Below are 19,743 nucleotides of genomic sequence, written 5' to 3'. Positions count from 1 at the left end.
TTATACATTTTCTTAAATACTTTGATTGATGTGCAGCTTTTTAATTCATTGTCCAAACAATTCCATAAATTAACCCCTGTAACTGAGATGCACATAGATTTTTTTGTAGTTCTTGCCATAGTTTTTTTGGAAGATGCCAATTCCCCTCAAATTATAGCGACTCTCTCTAGGTCTAAACAGCTCCTGGATACAGTGTGGAAGCATGTGGTTATGGGCCTTATACATAACAACTGCTGTATTAAATTCAACCAGAATTTAACCATCATTTAGTTTTAATGTTTTTAGTTTAATAAAGAGTGGGTTGGTGGATGCATAATATTCTTCCTGATTGACAATCCTAATCGCTTTCTTTTGAAGTAAAAATAGAGGATTCATGTTGGATTTATAATTCTTCCCCCATATTTCCACACAATAATTAAGGTGTGGAAGGAAAAGAGAACAATATAATATAAACAGTGATTTTTGGTTTAAAAAGGTTTTCATTTTACACATTATAGCAATAGTTTTTGATATTTTTGTTTTTACATTATTTATATGTACTTTCCAGCTTATTTTACTATCGATGGTGATACCTAAAAATTTAGTTTCATACACTCTTTCTATTTCTATATCATTAATTTTAATTTTAATTTGTTTAGAAATTTGTCTATTCCAAAAGAGTATATATTTGGTTTTACTTAAGTTATGTGATAGTTTGTTAATATCAAACCATTTCTTTATTATTTTGAGCTCATTTTCCACTGTATCCAGAAGTTGATCTAAGTCTCTTCCTGAGCAGTACAGACTGGTATCATCTGCAAACAAAATACACTTTAGGTTTTTCAATATGTCACATACATCATTTATATACATAATGAACAATTTTGGTCCCAAAATGGAACCTTGTGGAACTCCATGTGTAATCGTCTTTTTATCTGAGTCAAAATTGTTCATATGCACATACTGATGTCGGTTACTAAGATAACTATTTAACCAGGCGAGTGCAGTGCCTCTGACATACGTTTTCAAGAGTATTTTATGGTCAGTGGTGTCAAAGGCCTTGCTTAAGTCTATGAAAACTCCAACTGTGTATTGTTTATTGTCCGTTGCTGTTACTATCTCTTCCACTAGTGCCATGACTGCCATCGAAGTGGACCTGTTTGATCGAATTATTATTATAGATATTATCAAATTACATTCTTATGTTATAGTATTTTTTGAGTTTTGTGGATTCAAGCATTGATCATGATTGTTTTGATAAAGGCCTACAAACCACTAACAATGATCTTGCTGCCCACTTTTGGGCCCCAACCTACGGGTTTCTATTCAGAAAATTAACACAAAACATACATGAGATCAAAAATAGGGTTAGTCCATTTCACTGTGGCCTGCCTTGTGTTTTCCAAAATATCCAAAATGAACTGCAACTCATTCCTACTCATTCCTACTCCTATCCAAACTTAATATCACATGTATTGCCTGCTCAGTGTGGAGTCTGCTGAGGTGGACTGGAAGAGGAAGAAGAGTGGAGGGATCCGGATCAGCTGTCAGTCTGAGACCAGGGACTTCTCTGCCATGGCTTTCATCACTGATCACGTGAACTCTCTAATTGACCAGTGGTTCCCCGGTCAGTCTAATCATTCACACCATACCAACATAGTCCATTACATGCAGCGCATTACAAACAGACCAAAAGCTACACCTCATTCTTACACTGATGTGTGTGGAAATGTAAATGAGATTGTGTCTTAAGTGAGTTGAGTGGAGGGGGGAAGACACATTTATAGACAAATTGGAGGTATTCAGCCATGTTTCCTGTTGTATCTTCACCACATCCCCAAACACATTCTAGTTGTTTCATATCATTCATACATGTTCGAGTAATCCCTCATATTTAGTCTTCCTCCGTCGCGAGAGTAATTTCTGTTAGCTTGATACAAATTGCTTTCCTTTTCACTATGTTTAGTACAGACAAATGAGCCTTTTAGAGGTAACACGTTTTTTCTAGTTTTACTTTTCGAATATCAAGGCTTAGTTGCCCAAACTAGTTTATTAAGCCAACCATAAACATTTTGACAGACTGAAAACACAAATGATTGAAATGAAGTAAATGTTTCACTGGTAACTTGGCTTGATCATTAACCACAATATTTTCTGTGTTCCTTAGCTTTGACTGGCACTGAGAGCGATGGCAGCCTCCTGATGGAGCAGTACGCCCCTTGTCCCCTGTGTCCCCCGTGTCCCCCTGGCACAGAGCAGTGGACACAGGGACATTACTTCAGTATGGAGGACTGTGTGTTAGCTGCTGTGGACAGTCAGAGCATTGTCTGTCCCCAGCACCCAGAGCAGCCCGTCCTCCTGCAGGAGCTGGTCCCCGAGTTCTTCATGACCGACTTTCCTTCACGGTAATTATTTTCAAATACAAACCAAAGGATAAAAAGTAAACAAAAAATACAAGATTTGTCAACATATTAAAGGTGCACCATGTAACTTTTCTGGTGGAGTGTCGGCACCTCTTAGTCTTCATAGAGATGCTATTGCTTGGCCTGGAAAATTCTACTGTATTGCAATATCATGCATTTATTTATTTACATTCATTCTTACAGTAAGGAGAGTAGCCTCTTCACAGATCTGAACTGTAGCTTGACCTGGTGTCATCTGTTTGTCTCCTTGGAGATGGATAAGTTCAATGCAATACAGTGGAACATTTCTGGCAAAGCATCATCTCTACAAGTGGGTGGCGTAGACTTCACCAGAAAGATTAAATAATACACCTTTAATTGAAAAATAAACAATAGAGCAGAGCAGTAGAAAGGAAGCTAATTGCCAGATGGACATGCTAAAAATAGTTTCATGTTTATTAAATCTATTGTATGAAAAATCCCTGATCCAGATACTATGTGCTTGCATACCTGTCAGGTTGTTCTTGCAGACCTCAGACCTGGAGTTCTCTGAGGAGAAGAGCAGGGTCCTGGGGCAGGGGGGCAGTGGGACCACCATCTACCACGCCCTGTACCGCTCTCAGCCCGTGGCCCTCAAGATGTTTAGCTTCAGGAAGTTTGGCCGGCAACGTAGCTCCAACAGTGGTACAACTTTCATTATTATTTAAGATCATAGTCCGATAGTGAAATAATTTCTTTAATCCATTCTCCAATCCAATGCTTAATGGTTCTCAGTGGGCCTTTTACTTTCTTTCTTTAGCCCCTACCCAACAACTCAAAAAGGATCCACATCTAGATTTGTACATGTTCACTATATATAAGTTGTAGATATTGTCAAATTCCTTCCAAAATGTAAAATCTTTTCAGTTTAGAGCACCCAAGGCTGCAGAACGTTTTTAATGTAGCATCATGTAAAATACCTGTGCTGGAACTCTTTTACTAGCCTGAAATAAATACTTAAATACAACAATTAATCAAAAAATAAATAAAAAATGAATTTAATAAAATGAATAAATAAATCACATTGCTGGATGTTCCATACTTTGCCATAAGGAGGCAGCAGTGCACTGTAGAATTGTTCAATTTGAATCTCATTACAGTTAGGTGCTGTTTCAGTGGGTGATGTGCCATGGAATCATACAACCAAAAATGTGCTGCAACTAAAAACACCTTTGAAAAGCAGTATATCGATCTTTCGCCATGTGTCATGACCTAGCTCTCTCCTCTGCTGGTTCAGACACCATGCTGAGGCACCTCCAGTCTGCTGACGCCTGTCGCAGTTTCTCTGAGTTCCGTCAGGAGGCGTCTATGCTGCGTGCCCTGAACCACCCGTGCATTGTGTCCCTGCTCGGCATCAGCATCCACCCCCTGTGCTTCGCTCTCCAGCTGGCCCCACTGGGCAGCCTCAACACAGTACTAGAAGAGAGCAACAAGAGATCAGGTTAGACTGATTTACAAATTATTTATTTAAATAACTTGATTTATCCTATAATATAAAATGAAGTGCCATAGTTTTTTTTTTTTGTTGTTTTTTTTTTATCGAATAATAAGACTAGCTGTTTGGTAGCTTAGTCAAGGCAAGACAAGTTTATTTTATAGCACAGTTCACACACACAGTAATTCAGAGTGCTTTACAGAATAAGAAAGATCATAAAATCACAATACAATACAATACAAACAAATAATCATCATAAAATTTATATTAAATGGGAAGAGTGCAGATTAAAAACCTTTCAGTTTTTCAGCTAAACAGCACCGAGCCTGGATTTAAACATGGTCAAAGTAGAGGTCTGTCTCACATCTTCAGGAAGATTGTTCCAGGTTTTAAATGCGTAAAACTGAAATGCTGATTCCCCATGTTTAGTCCCATCTCTGGGCACCAGCATTAGTCTGGTCCCTGAAGTTCTCAGAGTGTGAGGTGGTTCATATGGCACTAACATGTCAGAGATGTACTTTGGTGCAAGGCCATGGAGAAACTTGTTCACAAGCAGAGCTGCTTTAAAGTCTATTCTCTAAGACACAGGAAGCCAGTGCAGAGACCTGAGCACATGACTTATGTACTTCCTGGTTCTAGTCAGGACCCGAGCAGCAGCGTTCTGGATGTACTGCAGCTGTCTTAAGGCTAGTTTGGAGCATAGTTGTGGTAGGACACATTATAACTGGCCTAACGGCAACATGTAAAGATTAAACAACAGAGTTCCCAGGATTGACCCCTGGGGCATCCCACAGGTCAGGGCCATTTTATCTGAGACACATTTTCCAATTTCAATAAAGTGCTCCCTCTCTTCTAGAAAGAACTTGAACCAGTTTAGTGCAGTGCCAGAGATGCCCACCCAGTCCTCTAGTCTCTGTAAGAGGATTCCATGATCCACAGTGATTGACATGCTATTGTGTTTAAAACCTACAATTTGGTCAAATGTCTCTGTTTATAAAATTTCAGAAATATATTATCTTGATCGTAGATTATTAGCCACTATCGAGTTTTCACTTTGGGGATTTTACTTCTAGAACCTGAGAGATGGGCTGTACTGTTCTGAAGAGTGCAGACGCAAACTTTGCTTGCTCCTGTTGCTTCCTCCTTACTTTGCTTTTTTAATCATTTTACCTCTTCCATTGCTGGGAGATTTGTTTAGTTATGATTTTCTCTTAAGTAAACCAAGATTTTTAAACCATTTTTACATTTTTAACAAAATTTTTGATGAGCCACCAACATATCCGGAGGAAGAAACAAAAGAAATTCTTTCTGTGAACGCTGTTGGAACTATCAACAACAAATTATTGAGCTACAAGCACGGAAATTTGTTTTAGAATCTGATAAAAGGACTTCACCGAACCCTCCCTGTGACTTCCAGCGGTAAGCAGCCTACAGTTACTTTCAGAGAAGAGAGTGAAAAAACTGCTACTTTCAACTTAAACCTGAGTGATACAGTGTTTTTTCCAAAACTTTGTAAAGACAAGAATTTCAAGCCAACGCGACAAGTGATAAGAGACAATGCTAATATAGTTACATCACCCAAAATACAGCTTACAAACAGATTTTTACCACTGTCACAGACTGATGTTAATATACAAACGGAAAATGGATTTTTGTCACAAAACAAGAGCAATGAAGTTGGCTAAAGAGCGGCGGCAGACAGGCAGTCTGTGCCAAACGTCAAGGTCAGAGATACGCTGCTGCTAGGAGACGGTGCTATCAGAGATGTGACTCACAGAGGAATCCAAACTTGCTCGTACCCCAGTCACACTGTCTCTGAGATTACAAAACTCCTCCCAAAAGTTTTGTCAACATACCAAGGAGCTAAACAGCTGATTGTGCACGTGGGTGCAGTTGACACCAGAATGAATCAGACTGAAATCTTGAAAAAGCATTTCACTGAATTATTTGAGGAGCTTGATAAAGTGGAGGTTAAGACTTTCATCAGTGGACCTCTTCCTACCATAGACAGAAGGAAGATGAACAAATTTACCCGGCTGCTTCAGCTCAACACATGGCTGTTCAACGAATGTGCAGCCAGAGGACTGCACTACATTGAGAACTTTGATCTATTCTGGAAATGAGAGGACCTGTTCAAGGGAAATGGCCCGCACCTGAGCAGAGGTGGAGTGGGAGTGTTGACGGATAACCTCCTCCACGCTCTGAGAAACCGGCCTGGACAGGGTCCTGGGCCAGTGAGAGAAAAGAGGAATGAGAGAAGCATTCCTGCTGCACTAACCAGAGACTGAGCCAATGTGTCAGCACCACCAGCAGCACCACAACTACAACCACCACCTCCCCCAGCGAAGGACTCACCACCAGCAGCACAACCATCTCCCCCAGCAAAGGATTCAAAAGTGAAGGATGCATCTCCAGCGTCACTTCCCTCAGGGCCCACATCACAGGCCTTGAACCTGTCTGTGACAGCCCCAGCAGAGGTTTCAGTCGCAGCAGCACCCACATCACCTCCCCTGCCCACAGACCAGCCCTGGGTCCCCTTTGCTACATCTACTCCCTCTACGGACTCCTCACTCTCCTTTTCCTCCCCACCTTCACCTATGGCCCTTCCCGACCATCTAGAAAGTCTCATCAGATCAGGAATTAAGATGGCTCCCCTCACACCTAATATAGAGTGATCGAGAGTTCTGCCATCAACTATGCTGAACTCTTCCTCATACCCACTTATCCCCCCTCGTCTTTCACCCAAACTCCCCCCTGTTCCACCTCCTCGGCCCTCACCTGGTCCCTCACCCTCACCCAAACTCCCCCCTGCTCTCTCACCTGGTCCCTCACCCAAACTCCCCCCTGCTCGCCCTTCCCTGCCTTTCCCCAGAGCTGTTATCAACAAGAGCTAGGACACACAGGGCCTCTGCTGTCTCAGGACATACAGTCATGATAAAAATAATATGCTGAGGCCCTGTGATGGAGCTAAAACTACAGTTACACCACGTAGATTGATTAACAGAAGGACAGTTAAACTGTCCAATCAGAGACATTTAGTTCACATTCCCTGTAAGACGATAACATCCAGTCCTACTGAAACTAACCTGAAACTTGCTGTGCTCAATGTCAGATCTTTATGTAACAAGTCCTTTTTAATTAATGATTTTATTTCTTCTTTTAGTCTTGACTTTATGTTTATAACCGAAACATGGCTTGACAAAAACACAGGTAATGCAGTTCTAGTGGAATCAACTCCACCCAACTTCAAATTTGAATCTGAAACACGAGTAAACAAAAAGGGTGGAGGTGTGTGTGCTTTTTTAGAGATAATTTAGTTACTCACAGATTGTCATTTGGGGTGTTTTCATCTTTTGAGTATGTTTCATTCAAAATGGAGCTAAAACAATCCCCCTCCATACTCTACTTAGTCATATACAAACCTCCACAAAGTTTTATTGATGATTTTACTGAGATGCTTTCAGCCGTATGCACAGACTTTGATGGTTTAGTCATTACAGGTGATTTTAATGTACATGTGGATAATGTGTTTGACAGAAACATGTCAGCGAGCACACCCACAACAGAGGGCACACTCTGGAGCTGCTCATTATAAGAGGAGTAAATATTTCAAATGTCAATGTGGTCGATGCTGCTCTGTCTGATAATTTATGTGTCTTCTTTGTTATTTCCAAACCACTGGCTGGTCCTGCAGTTGATCGAAGGAGACACATAAATGATAACACAGGTGCACTGTTCATGGAAATGATACACTTTGAAAATGCCTCAAGTTCTAATGTTGATGATTTGTTGAACTCTGTAACTTCGAGTGTTTTGAATGTTCTGGACACCATTGCCCCAATGAAGGTTAAAATGTTTAAAGATAAGCAGAAAGCACCATGGAGGAATGATGACTCGGTCAGGGCACAGAAAAGGGAGTGCTGGAGGGCCGAGCGGGAATGGAGCAAGTCAAAGCTCCAGGTTCATTATGAGATTTACAGAGAAAAGGTGCACAAGTACAACCACAGTTTATGTAGAACGAGGCAAAGGTATTTTTCTGACATTATTGGAAGTTGTAGTAACAACTCTGGTGTCCTGTTTGCAACGGTAAACAGATTAACAAACCCCCCAGCTCCACTGCCGTTAGAACTAATTTCCACATCTAAGTGCAATGAGTTTTCAGTGTTCTTTAATGACAAGGTTTAGGGCATTAAAAATGCCATCAATTCCACAACACAAATAACAACCCAGCACCCACCTAGACACTTAGAGCTGACTGACTTTGCACCTGTAACTGACAAAACTGTCCAAGAGATTGTCACCAGTTCATCTACATGCTGCCTCGATGTGTTACCCACTAAATTTCTAAAGTCTGTGCTCAACAGTTTGCTGTCACCACTCACTCACACAGTTAATATGTCACTTCAATCTGAAACATTCCCAAGCGCTTTGAAAACTGCGGTTATCAAGCCTCTCCTAAAGAAGAGCAGTCTTGATGCCACAATATTGAACAATTATCGACCGATCTCAAATCTGCCGTTTTCAGGCAAAGTCCTCAAAAAAGTTGTTTACCAACAACTTATTAACTTCCTCGAAATGAACAACTCCTTTGATGTCTTCCAAACAGGTTTTAGACCCCACCACAGCACTGAGACTGCTCTTATCAAGGTGACAAATGACATCCACCTGCACACTGATGTAGGCAAAGTCTCAGTCTTGATCCTGTTAGATCTGAGTGCTGCCTTTGACACTGTTGCTCATGGGATTCTCTTACAGAGACTAGGGGACTGGGTGGGCATCTCTGGTACTGCACTAAACTGGTTCAAGTCCTATTTAGAAAACAGGGAGTACTTTGTTGAAATTGGAAAATGTACATCAGATAAAATGTCCCTGACCTGTGGGGTACCCCAGGGTTCAATCCTGGGACCCCTGCTGTTCAATCTCTACATGCTGCCATTGCCAGTTAATACGCAGCAATAATGTGTCTTACCACAACTATGCAGATGACACTCAGATCTATATCTCACTGGCAGCAGGTGAATATGGACCAGTGGATTCACTCTGCCACTGCATCCAGCAGATCAGTGTGTGGATGCAAAACAACTTTCTTCTGCTAAACTCAGACAAGACTGAAGTCATCATCTTTGGCCCACAGAAACATAGAGAAAGTGTCAGCAGTCACCTCCAGTCTCTCTCTCTAAAACCTTCAAATCAGGCTAGAAATCTAGGGGTAACAATGGACTCAGACTTGAACTTTAACAGCCACATCAAATCAATAACATCTGCAGCTTTTTACCACCTAAAAAACATTGCAAAAATCAAAGGTATACTGTCAAAGCCAGACTTAGAGAGACTTATCCATGCATTTGTCTCCAGTAGGTTTGACTACTGTAACGGCCTGCTCACTGACCTCTCCAAACAAGCCTTAACACAGCTGCAGTACATCCAGAACACTGCTGCTCGGGTCCTGACTAGAACCAGGAAGTATGAGCGCATAAGTCCTGTGCTCAGGTCTCTGCACTGGCTCCTGTAGCTCAAAGAATAGACTTTAAAGCAGCTCTGCTTGTGTATAAGTCTCTCCATGGCCTGGGTCCAAAGTACATCTCCGACATGTTAGTGCCATATGAACCATCTCGCAATTTGAGGACTTCAGGGACCGGCCTCCTGCTGGTGCCCAGGGTCAGGACTAAACATGGGGAATCAGCGTTTCAGTTTTATGCAGCTAAAACTTGGAACAGTCTTCCTGAAGATGTGAGACAGGCCTCTACTTTGACAATATTTAAATCCAGGCTCAAAATGGTTCTGTTTAGCTGTGCATACGACTGAAAGGTTTTTATTCTGCACTCTTCTTTTTTAATGGTAAATTTATGATGACAAAAGAAACATGGACTGATGGACTTTTATTAGACATAGTAAAGTGACAGGAAAGTATTTGAGAGGTGACAGGAATGTTTTTTGTAAAGTAATGGGAAACTTCTTAAACTAAGCAAGACAGTGTTTAAAGAGTGCGAGAGAGAGTTTTTAAAGGGTGCAAACGAGTGGGTGAGAGAGTTGCAGATTGGGTGATTATTTATGTTTTGATTTTAATGTCTTTCTTATTCTGTAAAGCACTTTGAATTACCTTGTGTACGAATTGTGCTATACAAATAAACTTGCCTTGCCTTGCCTTGCCTGTTGAGCTCCACACACTCCCTTTTTTTACAAACTGTGATAACTATCACTATTGTCTGTTCAAATCACATGAACAACATTAAACATAAATTGCACACCTTCATAACTGTAAAAAAACAAACAAACAACTAACTTTTAATTTAGTTCTGAAGAGAGTTTGTGATTTTTGTGAAAAGTTTGTGAGTGTTTTGATTATGATTGTGTCTCTGTAGGTGTGAAGTTCATTCCCCTTGGCCACATGCTGACCTTTAAAATGTCCTATCAGATAGCAGCTGGACTGGCCTATCTGCACCGGAAGAACATCATCTTCTGTGACCTGAAGTCCGACAACATCTTGGTGTGGTCTTTGGAGGTGTGTGGACTCTCTTCATAAATAGTACGGATTTTGACCGCTGTTGTTAATGTGAATTACAATAATTCTTAGGTGCAGGAGCCTGTAAACATAAAGCTGTCTGACTATGGTATCTCACGTCAGTCGTTCCGTGAGGGGGCCCTGGGTGTGGAAGGGACCCCGGGGTACCAGGCCCCTGAGATCCGCCCAGGCATCGTCTATGATGAGAAGGCCTGTATATTTAAACATATAACACTAACATAGAAAAAATACAATTTTAAGATAATTATTAAGTGTTCAGATCAAGTAGTATTTATCTTCAAAATGTCTTGTTTTTTTAAATAAGAAAATGAAACACTTGAAAGGAGTAGAAGAATGTTACTATACTGGAAAAATGAAAAAAAGCTACTTATTCTACTGGCAAATCTTGTTTTAAGACAAAAATATACTGCTTAAATAAGAATTAGATAAGAATGTTAATAATTGCTTGATTTAAGATTGTCTTTTAGTAATACAATCATACTACTCATCATACATTAAACTTCATCAGGGGGTCTTCAAGTTTTAAATAATAATACATATAATAAACATAAAACACTACTATACTAATAATATCACAGAAGTAGAAGTAAAGCATATTAGTTTGAAAAAAGAGATAAAATTTGTAAACAAGAAAAAAGAGTATTTTACTTCTGCATTCTCCATTCTCAGGTGGACATGTTCTCCTACGGCATGGTCCTGTATGAGCTTCTGTCTGGACAAAGACCTGCTCTGGGGAACCATCAGCTGCAAATCTCCAAGAAGCTCTCCAAAGGCTGCCGCCCTGCCCTGGGACGACCGGAGGAGGTGCAGTTCTTCTGCCTGCAGAGCCTCCTCACTCGCTGCTGGGACACAAAGCCAGAGAGGGTAAATCAGTGTACTCACTTACAATTAGGGCTGTACATTATTGGTAAATATGGCTCTTAAGAACTCTGATATCTAAATTATTATGATCTTTTAGTATGCTTTTTAACTCATTTTAGTTATATAAAATTAAAACATTCATGTCCTTGTCAAACTTATTAGAGACAAAACCAAGATTAATGATTGAAGTTTTTACAGAAAAAAGGTTCATTTATGTCAGATGGAGAATCTTTCTGTTAGATGGAGAATGTTAGTACTGCGATTTAGTTAATTGTGATATCAGCCAATATTCTGATATTAATACTTTTTGCGATATATTGTGCAGCCCTACATACACTTGAAACCAGACACTTCTCAAGGCCCTCTGTTTCATGTTATCGAAGCATAACAGAAGAACAGAATGTTTTCATAGACACTAAATATGCAAAATTACTTGTGTAACTGAAACAAAACAAAGCTCAGGGAATGATTTGATTAGGAGAACATTAAAACATAACTTTGGATTATTAGGTAAAAAGGTCATTTCTGCATAATTTGGGACATTTAACAATTTAGTATGTTCAATTTGGTTTTAAAGACTTAAATGTGCTGTGTTCTTGTGCAGAGACCAGTGGCAGCGCAGTGTGTAAAGGAGATGCAGGACCCCTCCTTCCCCTGTCTGAAGTATGTGCTCTCCTGTGGGGCCCACACACAGCTCTTCCTGTCCCCTCTGCAGGGGCCCTCAGCCGTGTTCTGGGACGGGACCAAAGATGAACGGTTTGTATACACCGTGTTATTCTCTATTATTTAAATCAATTTAACAATTCTTCAGCCTAAAGAAGGGCATTTGTGTATGCAGCTCTCTAATTCTGAACTACAAAACCACCTCATATTCTAATGCAAAAGTTTATTACCAGTATTGTTGATATTATTTTTACTCCAAGGCTAAATGTTTTTAAATAATTATAACAAAAATGTCTTTCCTTTAAAGTAGCAATTCTAAGATTTCTGGTGGCTGGTATACCACCTGCATGGAGACTAAAATCTGAAATCTAAATTTGGAACATCAAGTAAAAACTTCTTCATGGAAACAAGCAGGTGGCAGAGGTGCAAATCAGTGGAGAAACAAGCTCTCCCACAGTTATGGTGCATATTTTTGAAGGTTCTGTGGTGCTATAAAAACATCCATAATAAAATAAATCCCTTAATTCATTCTATGTTATTGGCCAAAATCTGACGCTGCTGATGCGGACACCCCTGTATGAATGACCATTGGGTTCATTCTGTTCCTAGAAACTACAGTGTTGTGAATGTGGACACGGGCCTGGTGGAGGTGAAGAGGATGTTGTGTCCTGGAGACCCAATCAGCTGTCAGCTCAAAGTGGGCAACTCTCTGTGGATGGCCACCCAGGTACAGGCCAGGCACAGACAGAGGAGTGGGGCTTTTATAAGAGGAGGAAGTGTATGTAATAGTAATCTGATTTCTTCATTTTAACATGGAAGCAGGAGCAGGAGGTGTTGATCTACAGCCTGAAGGACATGTGTCCCCTGAGCCAGCCCCAGAAACACTTTCCCTCTCCAGCCGTCATCACCTCCTTCCTCCTTGTACCACCGACGCTGCAGGTGTGAACACCCACATGTAACAAATTCCTATATAAGGCTATGACAAGAAATATTGAAATACAGTGGTCCCTCATTTATGATGGGGGTTACATTCCAAAAATAACCCGGGATAAACGAAATCTGCGAAGTATAAAACTTTATTTTTTACAATTAACAAGGCTGTAAAACCCGTCTTCACACACTTCATACACTTTTCTCAGACAGGCATTAACATTTTCTCACATTTCTCTCTTGTTTAAACCCTCTCAAAGTTCAAACCTTCATAGATTTAGAAAAATAAGCACAGTATACTAACCAAATACTATACTGTACTGTAAATTAAAATGACAGCTTTTAGAAATACTGGAACAAATTTAATTTTAATGATCAACCTACGAAGTTGGACACATAAGAAATGATTAACAGTGACTCACACGTATTTTCCTCCTTCTCTATGTGGAGTTCATATGCAGTCTCTAGTGCACGTGTGTCTTCGCCGTCCTGTTCCCGTTCCCGTTCGCGGCGCAAATTTAGCATTGACGCGGCGCGTCTTGAGTGTTCAGGCATCAGACACTCTGTTCAGTGACAAAGCAACGTCATTATCTAGAACAAGTAGAAAGACATCAGCCACAAACTAGCGACAACTTAATTATGCTTGGCTCACAAGCTGCATAAAGGCTAGTCCCAGCTAGATACAGACACGCCTCTGTATCACTCTGTTGAGGGGTTTTATGTAATAAATACATTAAAGTCACTCTCTCAACCTGGTCTGCAGCATTCACAAAGACACAGGGAAAACAAAACATCCAAAGGCACTCACAGACCACAACGGACACTCTGGACATGTGTCAGGATGATGTGCGTCCAGAGCGTCCAAGACGCGCATCAGAGGCGTTTGTCCTCAAATGCAAAGGCATCCAACGTGGTCTTGACTCCCTAGAGTCAGACTGCTAACATCGAACATTTATGTAAATTTGGCTGAATGCATTCTGTACTGTACAGAAGACATGGCACGTCCATTAGCCAATGAGGACGCAGAACACGCACCTTCATACACTGTAAAAAAAAAAGGCATGCAAAATTGCACTAAAAAATCTGCAAAACAGCAAGACCACGAAAAGTGAACCGCGATATAGTGAGGGAACACTGTATTGAAATTTTTGTGATGTCTGAGAAAAAACATTTGTGCGCTCACTGGTGGCCTCGATCATTTGGCAGTTGTCTCTAGCCCGCTCTCTCCCCCTTTTTTTTTGTTTTTGTTTTTGCTCAACTTGAGAAAGACGACTAGTAAGAACCTGCGCTAACAAACCCCGATCTTACCACTAGATGGCATTGTCTAGTTACAAAAACATGGTGCGTGAACCTCGGCATTACATGCACAACTATTGTACTATATTTTCGAACATATGTAAACTCACATTTACTTTATTACTTGTTTGTAGGAAATTGTTTATACAATCTCCAGCCATATGCCATTATGCCACCAATGAGTACAAGTAATATATGCAAAACTATTTCTGGAAACTACTTTTTTGTAGATTTTTAAAAATGGATGTTTGGATATATTTATTTATTTTCAGTACAGCCAAAAATCTGTCTTACTCTCTAGACCCAGCTACATCTCTAGATGCTGCTGAATCCATTCTATGCAAATCAGAAACAATTTTATAGCCAAAGAAAACAAAACAAAAACGCTGCAGTCAAATTATTGACAGTCAATTTGGTTTTGTATTTTCCCGAAATGATGACAAATTACTTAGGCTCCCATGCTATGAGGAAAATGCTTTGCTGTATTTTGACAATGTAGGTTCTCTATCCTTCAAAAAATGACACGTTAACAATGCCTTAACTTAAACAAAACTGACAATCTAAATTAAGTTATTAGAATCATTCCATCTAAACTAAATAGCCATATCTTAAGGCACATATTTGTTTGTAGTGGTCCAGCTAATATTGTGTGTACAGAGCCTCGGCCGTGTGTTTGCTGGCATGTCCGATGGCCTGGTAGCGGTCTACAATCTACTCAATGACCTACCACTGGACGGAGAGACCTACCTCTGCTCTCACTCCATTAACAAGGCCCTGGGGGTAGACGAGACAGACTTGCGGCAGAAAGTCTACCCCGTGAGCGCCATGGTTCTGCTGGGGTCCGACAAGGAGGTGAGGCTTGTTTTGGATTTAATGCCTGTCAAATTGTGAATTACATTTGAATGTATAACCTGTGAAAAGGAGAGGAAGCCTGCACACTAACTGCACAAGGAGAATCTCATAATATTATGATTCAAGGATCCATTCCCATAACTTCTGAGTGATTGATCTATAAATCCTTAACTATACCCAGCCCTAAAATCAATGTAAACTTTGAAAAATAATTTGCAGTTTTCAGCCAGAGACCCTCTGCAGTGGCTCACATTCACAATGCTCCCTCATGATCCTTGTGTCCTGTGCTCCTCAGCTTTGGTACTCCAACGGGCCAGGTATCCTGGTCATTGACTGTCTCAGACTACAGCCCATCAGAAGACTGGAGCCTTACACTCCTCCCTCTACTATTGTATCCATGACAACCAGCTTCTGCCTGTGGGGACAAGAAGCAGTGTGGGTGCTGGACGATCTCACCAATACAGTACTATTGTATGACGCCGCCTCCTACCAGCTTTGTGCCAAGTACTGGTGAGTACATGTACATGCAAGTATGTACTAGTGAGTACAGGTACATGTAAACAAGCTGCAGGCTTTTGAGGCTGTTTGGCTTCCTAGAATGCCACTCCCCCATGAAGCTTCCACCAGTGACAGGAGTGATCACCAGAGGATGGAGCAGTAGACTGAAGGCCTGGAGAAAAACACATACCGTATTTTCCAGACTGTTCATCTCATAGTATAGTATAAATCGCACGAAAAAATGCGTAATAATGAAGGAAAAAAAAACATATGTAAGATGCACTGGACTATAAGTCGCATTTTTTTTGGGAAATTTATGTTACAAAATCTGAGACCAAGAACAGACATTTTATTTTTAAAGACAAGTTATAATAATAACAATAAAATAGAGAATAACGGGCTGAATAGCAGTACAGCACGCTAACGTAACACAACAAAATGTCTGGTACGTTGACATAAGATATTAACAGTTAATCAGATATACTACCCTAATGTAACACATGTGGGCTTGTCCACAAACACAAGAGACAAGACAGTTCTTTTCACTGATGTCTACTGCGGTCTTCTTCATCGCTGTTCACATTGTAGAACTAGCAAACACATCAAATACAACATAAGCTCTGGCGCATACATATACTCACAAAACTGCACATGAACACATGGAAAATATACATACCACTTTGGCCTGCTAGGAAACAAACCAGTGAACTGAAAACTTTTTATTTTACTGTTCAATTGTTTCTTAAAGAGTGCTCTATTGGGTAAGACTTCACATTAGCATAAAAGGCTGAACCGGAAAACAGGAAGTAGTTTTCGTGACCTTTAACTTGACTTATGATAAACTAAACATTTACAATATTGTTCCAAATGAAAAATATCACCTTTATGGTCTTATAAATGCAGGTAAAATAAATAAGGACAAATTAAATATGAAATGTATAAAAGAAAACAAGTCAAGTAAATTTTCTTACAAGTATTACAAATACACCATCGCCATCTAGTGGTCAAACAAGTAAACTGTAACAAGTATAATGAACCGTTACATAACACATATTTATTCAACTACATGAAGCATAGACAACAAATTGAATACGTGTCTGGTGTGTTAATGTAAGACATTAACAGTTAATCAGATAACTAAAGCATAAAACACAAGCTAACAAGTTTACTCTCGATCTCACTCCAAATCACTAAATCCACTGAATTCTTCATCCTCGATGTTGCTTCTGAACAACTCCGCCTGCTCCAGAAGTAGACAACTGCCATACTGGTACACAAGCCTCGAGTGCCCTTGCACAGTTGCCAATGTGACAATAATGAAGATTATATATTTTAATAATTTCATATATAAGTTGCATCTGAGTATAAGTCGTACCCCCGGCCAAACTATGAAAAGAAGTGCGACTTATAGTCCGGAAAATATGGTAATCCAAACCCTTATAAATCATTTGTAACCTAACCACTCCCTTCTTCCTGTCTTACTCAGTCAGCACATTTCTATTTGATAGCAATAGCCCCAATTCCATTATAGGTACTACTTTATGAACTGTTTTTCCCTGAACAAATCAGTATGGCTATACGTCCTCAGTTCTTCACTCACACCGGAACATGTTCTTATTAATTATATTATACAATATATTATATAATTATACTATAAGAAATATATAATCAGAACTTCTCTCACATCTAATTAACAGTTTAGGCTTTTCTTTTGAAATGTGTTGATTTTGAGAGAACTCACCAAACTATCTTTTTTAAATCCAATCCCAACAAACCCTTATATAGTACTCACACTGGAATGATAGACAGCGGGAACAGGCTGTACAGTAAATCCTCAACTCTGTTGTCCGGCTTATTGTGCATCATTATGTCCTACCAGAGTTCTCTTGTAGCAACTTTACAAGTGCAGTACTTAGACATGGAAGCCACACTGTTAACCACAGCTAATGTCCTGTAAAGGGCCATAAAACAGGTCGTTCACAGTCAGTGTTGGTGTTAGTGCCTCCAGGTGAGCTCCCACCACAATGCAAGTAAGCTCATAGCTGTGCTATCCAAAACTGTGGGGATTCATATTGGTGGATGTGTAGTCAGACCTAAACATAACACACTGATGCTGAAGATTTTTCCTTTATGATGAAAACAATGTGTACAAGATCCTGAGGTCCATGGTCTGAACTGGATGTAACTTTTGTAAGTTTACTGCATTTAATGTGTTTTCAGCTGTGGAGATAGAAATCCGCTCAGAGATGTCTTCCCTGTTCAACATCCCACCTGTGTGCCCACTACTCACTCTGGTGACCCCAGGGACCCCAGTGACCACAGCGCAGAGAGGAAGCAGCCCATGGACCTGATGTACATGTGCAGCCAACATGCTGGAGCTCAGTATTTTCAAGCTCAGGACTCTGTCACATCAGAAGAGTCTAATGTGGAGGGGCCTGCCTCACCCTCCAGCACAGAGCCCAGTACGGAGGGGTCCATCTCCTCCTCCAACAGCAAAGAGCCCAGCCCACAGGGGTCCTTCTCCCCCTCCAGCAGCACAGAGCCCCACTTGAATTCTCCATCCTCACCCTCCCAGGAGGAGAACAACATGCATGGGGACCAGCAGTCTGTGGAAATGGATCGCAACAGCTCTGAGCTCCGGGCTGTCACTGTCCTCTGTGTTAGAGAAGCTCTGTGGATCCCCAGGTGACACTCACACCCGTAGTATAAAATAACCCCATCCTCTCGTCATGTAAAATAAAGATTACAAGTGCATGTCTTTGTGTGTGCAGGTGTGGGGGAGATGTGCTGGTGCTGGAGCTGCAGCCAGGGCCCCAACAGCCAGGTTACCAACCGCACGGGTCCAAACAGCTCTGTGGCCGTGTTACGGCCGTGCTCCGCCCACCAGAGGGAGCTGCTCAAGGGTAAGCTTGTCAGAACTATTCAAGTCAAGAGAATAGTGCCACAGAACTTTTCTCAAAGTGTTACATCCTAAACATGTCAGATCTATCAAGTGAAGAGTTAACTATCCCATCAATTATACAGGAAAAGCATAATAAAATAATTTAAACCATATCAGTCATGTCCAAGTGACTTATTACCCTGATTACAGACTGGGAAACTCTCTTCTGTCATTACTGTTTTACAGCAGCCCCAGCTGTGCTCTGTCAAAGGGACTGTGTGTGCTTTCACGTGACCCCTGACCTGTAGCAGCAGTTCATAAAGGGCCCCAGAACGGCTCCTAATGACAGAATAGAGGCACAGTCTACCTGTACAGGGGCTCCTCAGGGCCTCTTCTCATCAGCGCTCACACAGAGGATGTTTCAGCCTTCCATGCTTCACTATCCAGGAAACCCCCTATTGTGTCATGTCCGTTTAACATAAAGTTACTCTAAAATACTAAAAAACATCATTGACCTGAATGTGTTAGTCAGCCCCTCTCCCCTGATAATATCAGACTGAGTATGTATAATGACATGACAGAGAGTAACATGAGTGTTGTGTCCCACAGCCGTCTGCAGGTGTCCTCAGTTTTGGACCAGGACACAGTACTATGTGCGCACAGAGACAGCCTCTCTCAATGGACTGTGTGTGCATGGAGGGCTTGGGGCAGCCAGCAGCTCCAGCACTTCTACAGTGGCTGGGAGGACCTGGTTCACCTGGAGAACAGACTGAGGAAGAGCCGAGAGCGCTGAACAGAACACCAGTACACATGCTCCTGTTTACACACTCACACTGCACTCAGGCTCAAGGATGTGTGTGTGCGCTGATATTTATTAAGGACCCAAATGTAAGGTACACACAGCACAGATTTGAAGGACAAAACCATCTGCTGCTGTGGACTCACTGTTACTTTCGTCAGAGCTGTCCCTTGGACATGTACAGGAGTTCTAAGTTGGACTCATTTTGTCCCTTTAGAAATCAAGATGAATCATTCTGTTTGACCTGAATTATGTTTTTTTTAAAGAAATAATATTTTACATATATAACTCTGAGCTAAATACATCTTTTAAATCTACTGTGTAAGGGTTTGAGTTTGTAGAACATAAGATGGACCAATGGAACTGCATTTATCATTCACCCACATTGCAGCAATATGAAACAAGGAAGTCATTTATTATTATGTAAATAATTATTATTTTCTATAATATAAATTATTCCAATTTCAGCTGACACCAAGAAACAAAAAAAAATTACAGTAAAGCCAAGATTTTTGTCCAATATTTAATTTTCTTTGTAGTATAAAATTGTGTGGATTATTGTAATGACATTCTAGCCTTGCTTCA

General features: G+C 40.7%; 1 protein-coding gene across 2 annotated transcripts in view; it reads left to right on the top strand.

The window, feature by feature from the left end:
- The window catches only part of lrrk1 (leucine-rich repeat kinase 1), a 38,091-nt gene extending 18,674 nt beyond the window's left edge, over positions 1-19,417 (top strand). The window contains exons 24-38 of one of the 2 annotated variants that reach the window (XM_033991672.2): positions 1,467-1,606; positions 2,147-2,384; positions 2,899-3,065; positions 3,658-3,861; positions 10,218-10,357; positions 10,430-10,567; positions 11,048-11,242; positions 11,844-11,995; positions 12,512-12,629; positions 12,725-12,841; positions 14,786-14,980; positions 15,276-15,490; positions 17,699-18,163; positions 18,250-18,381; positions 18,969-19,417. In XM_033991672.2, coding sequence (XP_033847563.1) covers positions 1,467-1,606; positions 2,147-2,384; positions 2,899-3,065; positions 3,658-3,861; positions 10,218-10,357; positions 10,430-10,567; positions 11,048-11,242; positions 11,844-11,995; positions 12,512-12,629; positions 12,725-12,841; positions 14,786-14,980; positions 15,276-15,490; positions 17,699-18,163; positions 18,250-18,381; positions 18,969-19,152 — 2,800 coding nt within the window. In that variant the 3' untranslated portion in view covers positions 19,153-19,417. Of the gene's footprint in view, positions 1-1,466; positions 1,607-2,146; positions 2,385-2,898; positions 3,066-3,657; positions 3,862-10,217; positions 10,358-10,429; positions 10,568-11,047; positions 11,243-11,843; positions 11,996-12,511; positions 12,630-12,721; positions 12,842-14,785; positions 14,981-15,275; positions 15,491-17,698; positions 18,164-18,249; positions 18,382-18,968 lie in introns of both variants that reach the window. The other variant, XM_055230226.1, reaches the window with a different exon arrangement.
- Positions 19,418-19,743: the final 326 nt, after the last annotated feature.

This window comes from Periophthalmus magnuspinnatus, chromosome 3 (assembly GCF_009829125.3).
Source record: "Periophthalmus magnuspinnatus isolate fPerMag1 chromosome 3, fPerMag1.2.pri, whole genome shotgun sequence".
Taxonomy (NCBI): Eukaryota; Metazoa; Chordata; class Actinopteri; order Gobiiformes; family Gobiidae; genus Periophthalmus; species Periophthalmus magnuspinnatus.
The sequence above is the reverse complement of the archived record's forward strand: the minus strand, read 5'-3'. Positions and strand labels throughout refer to the sequence as shown.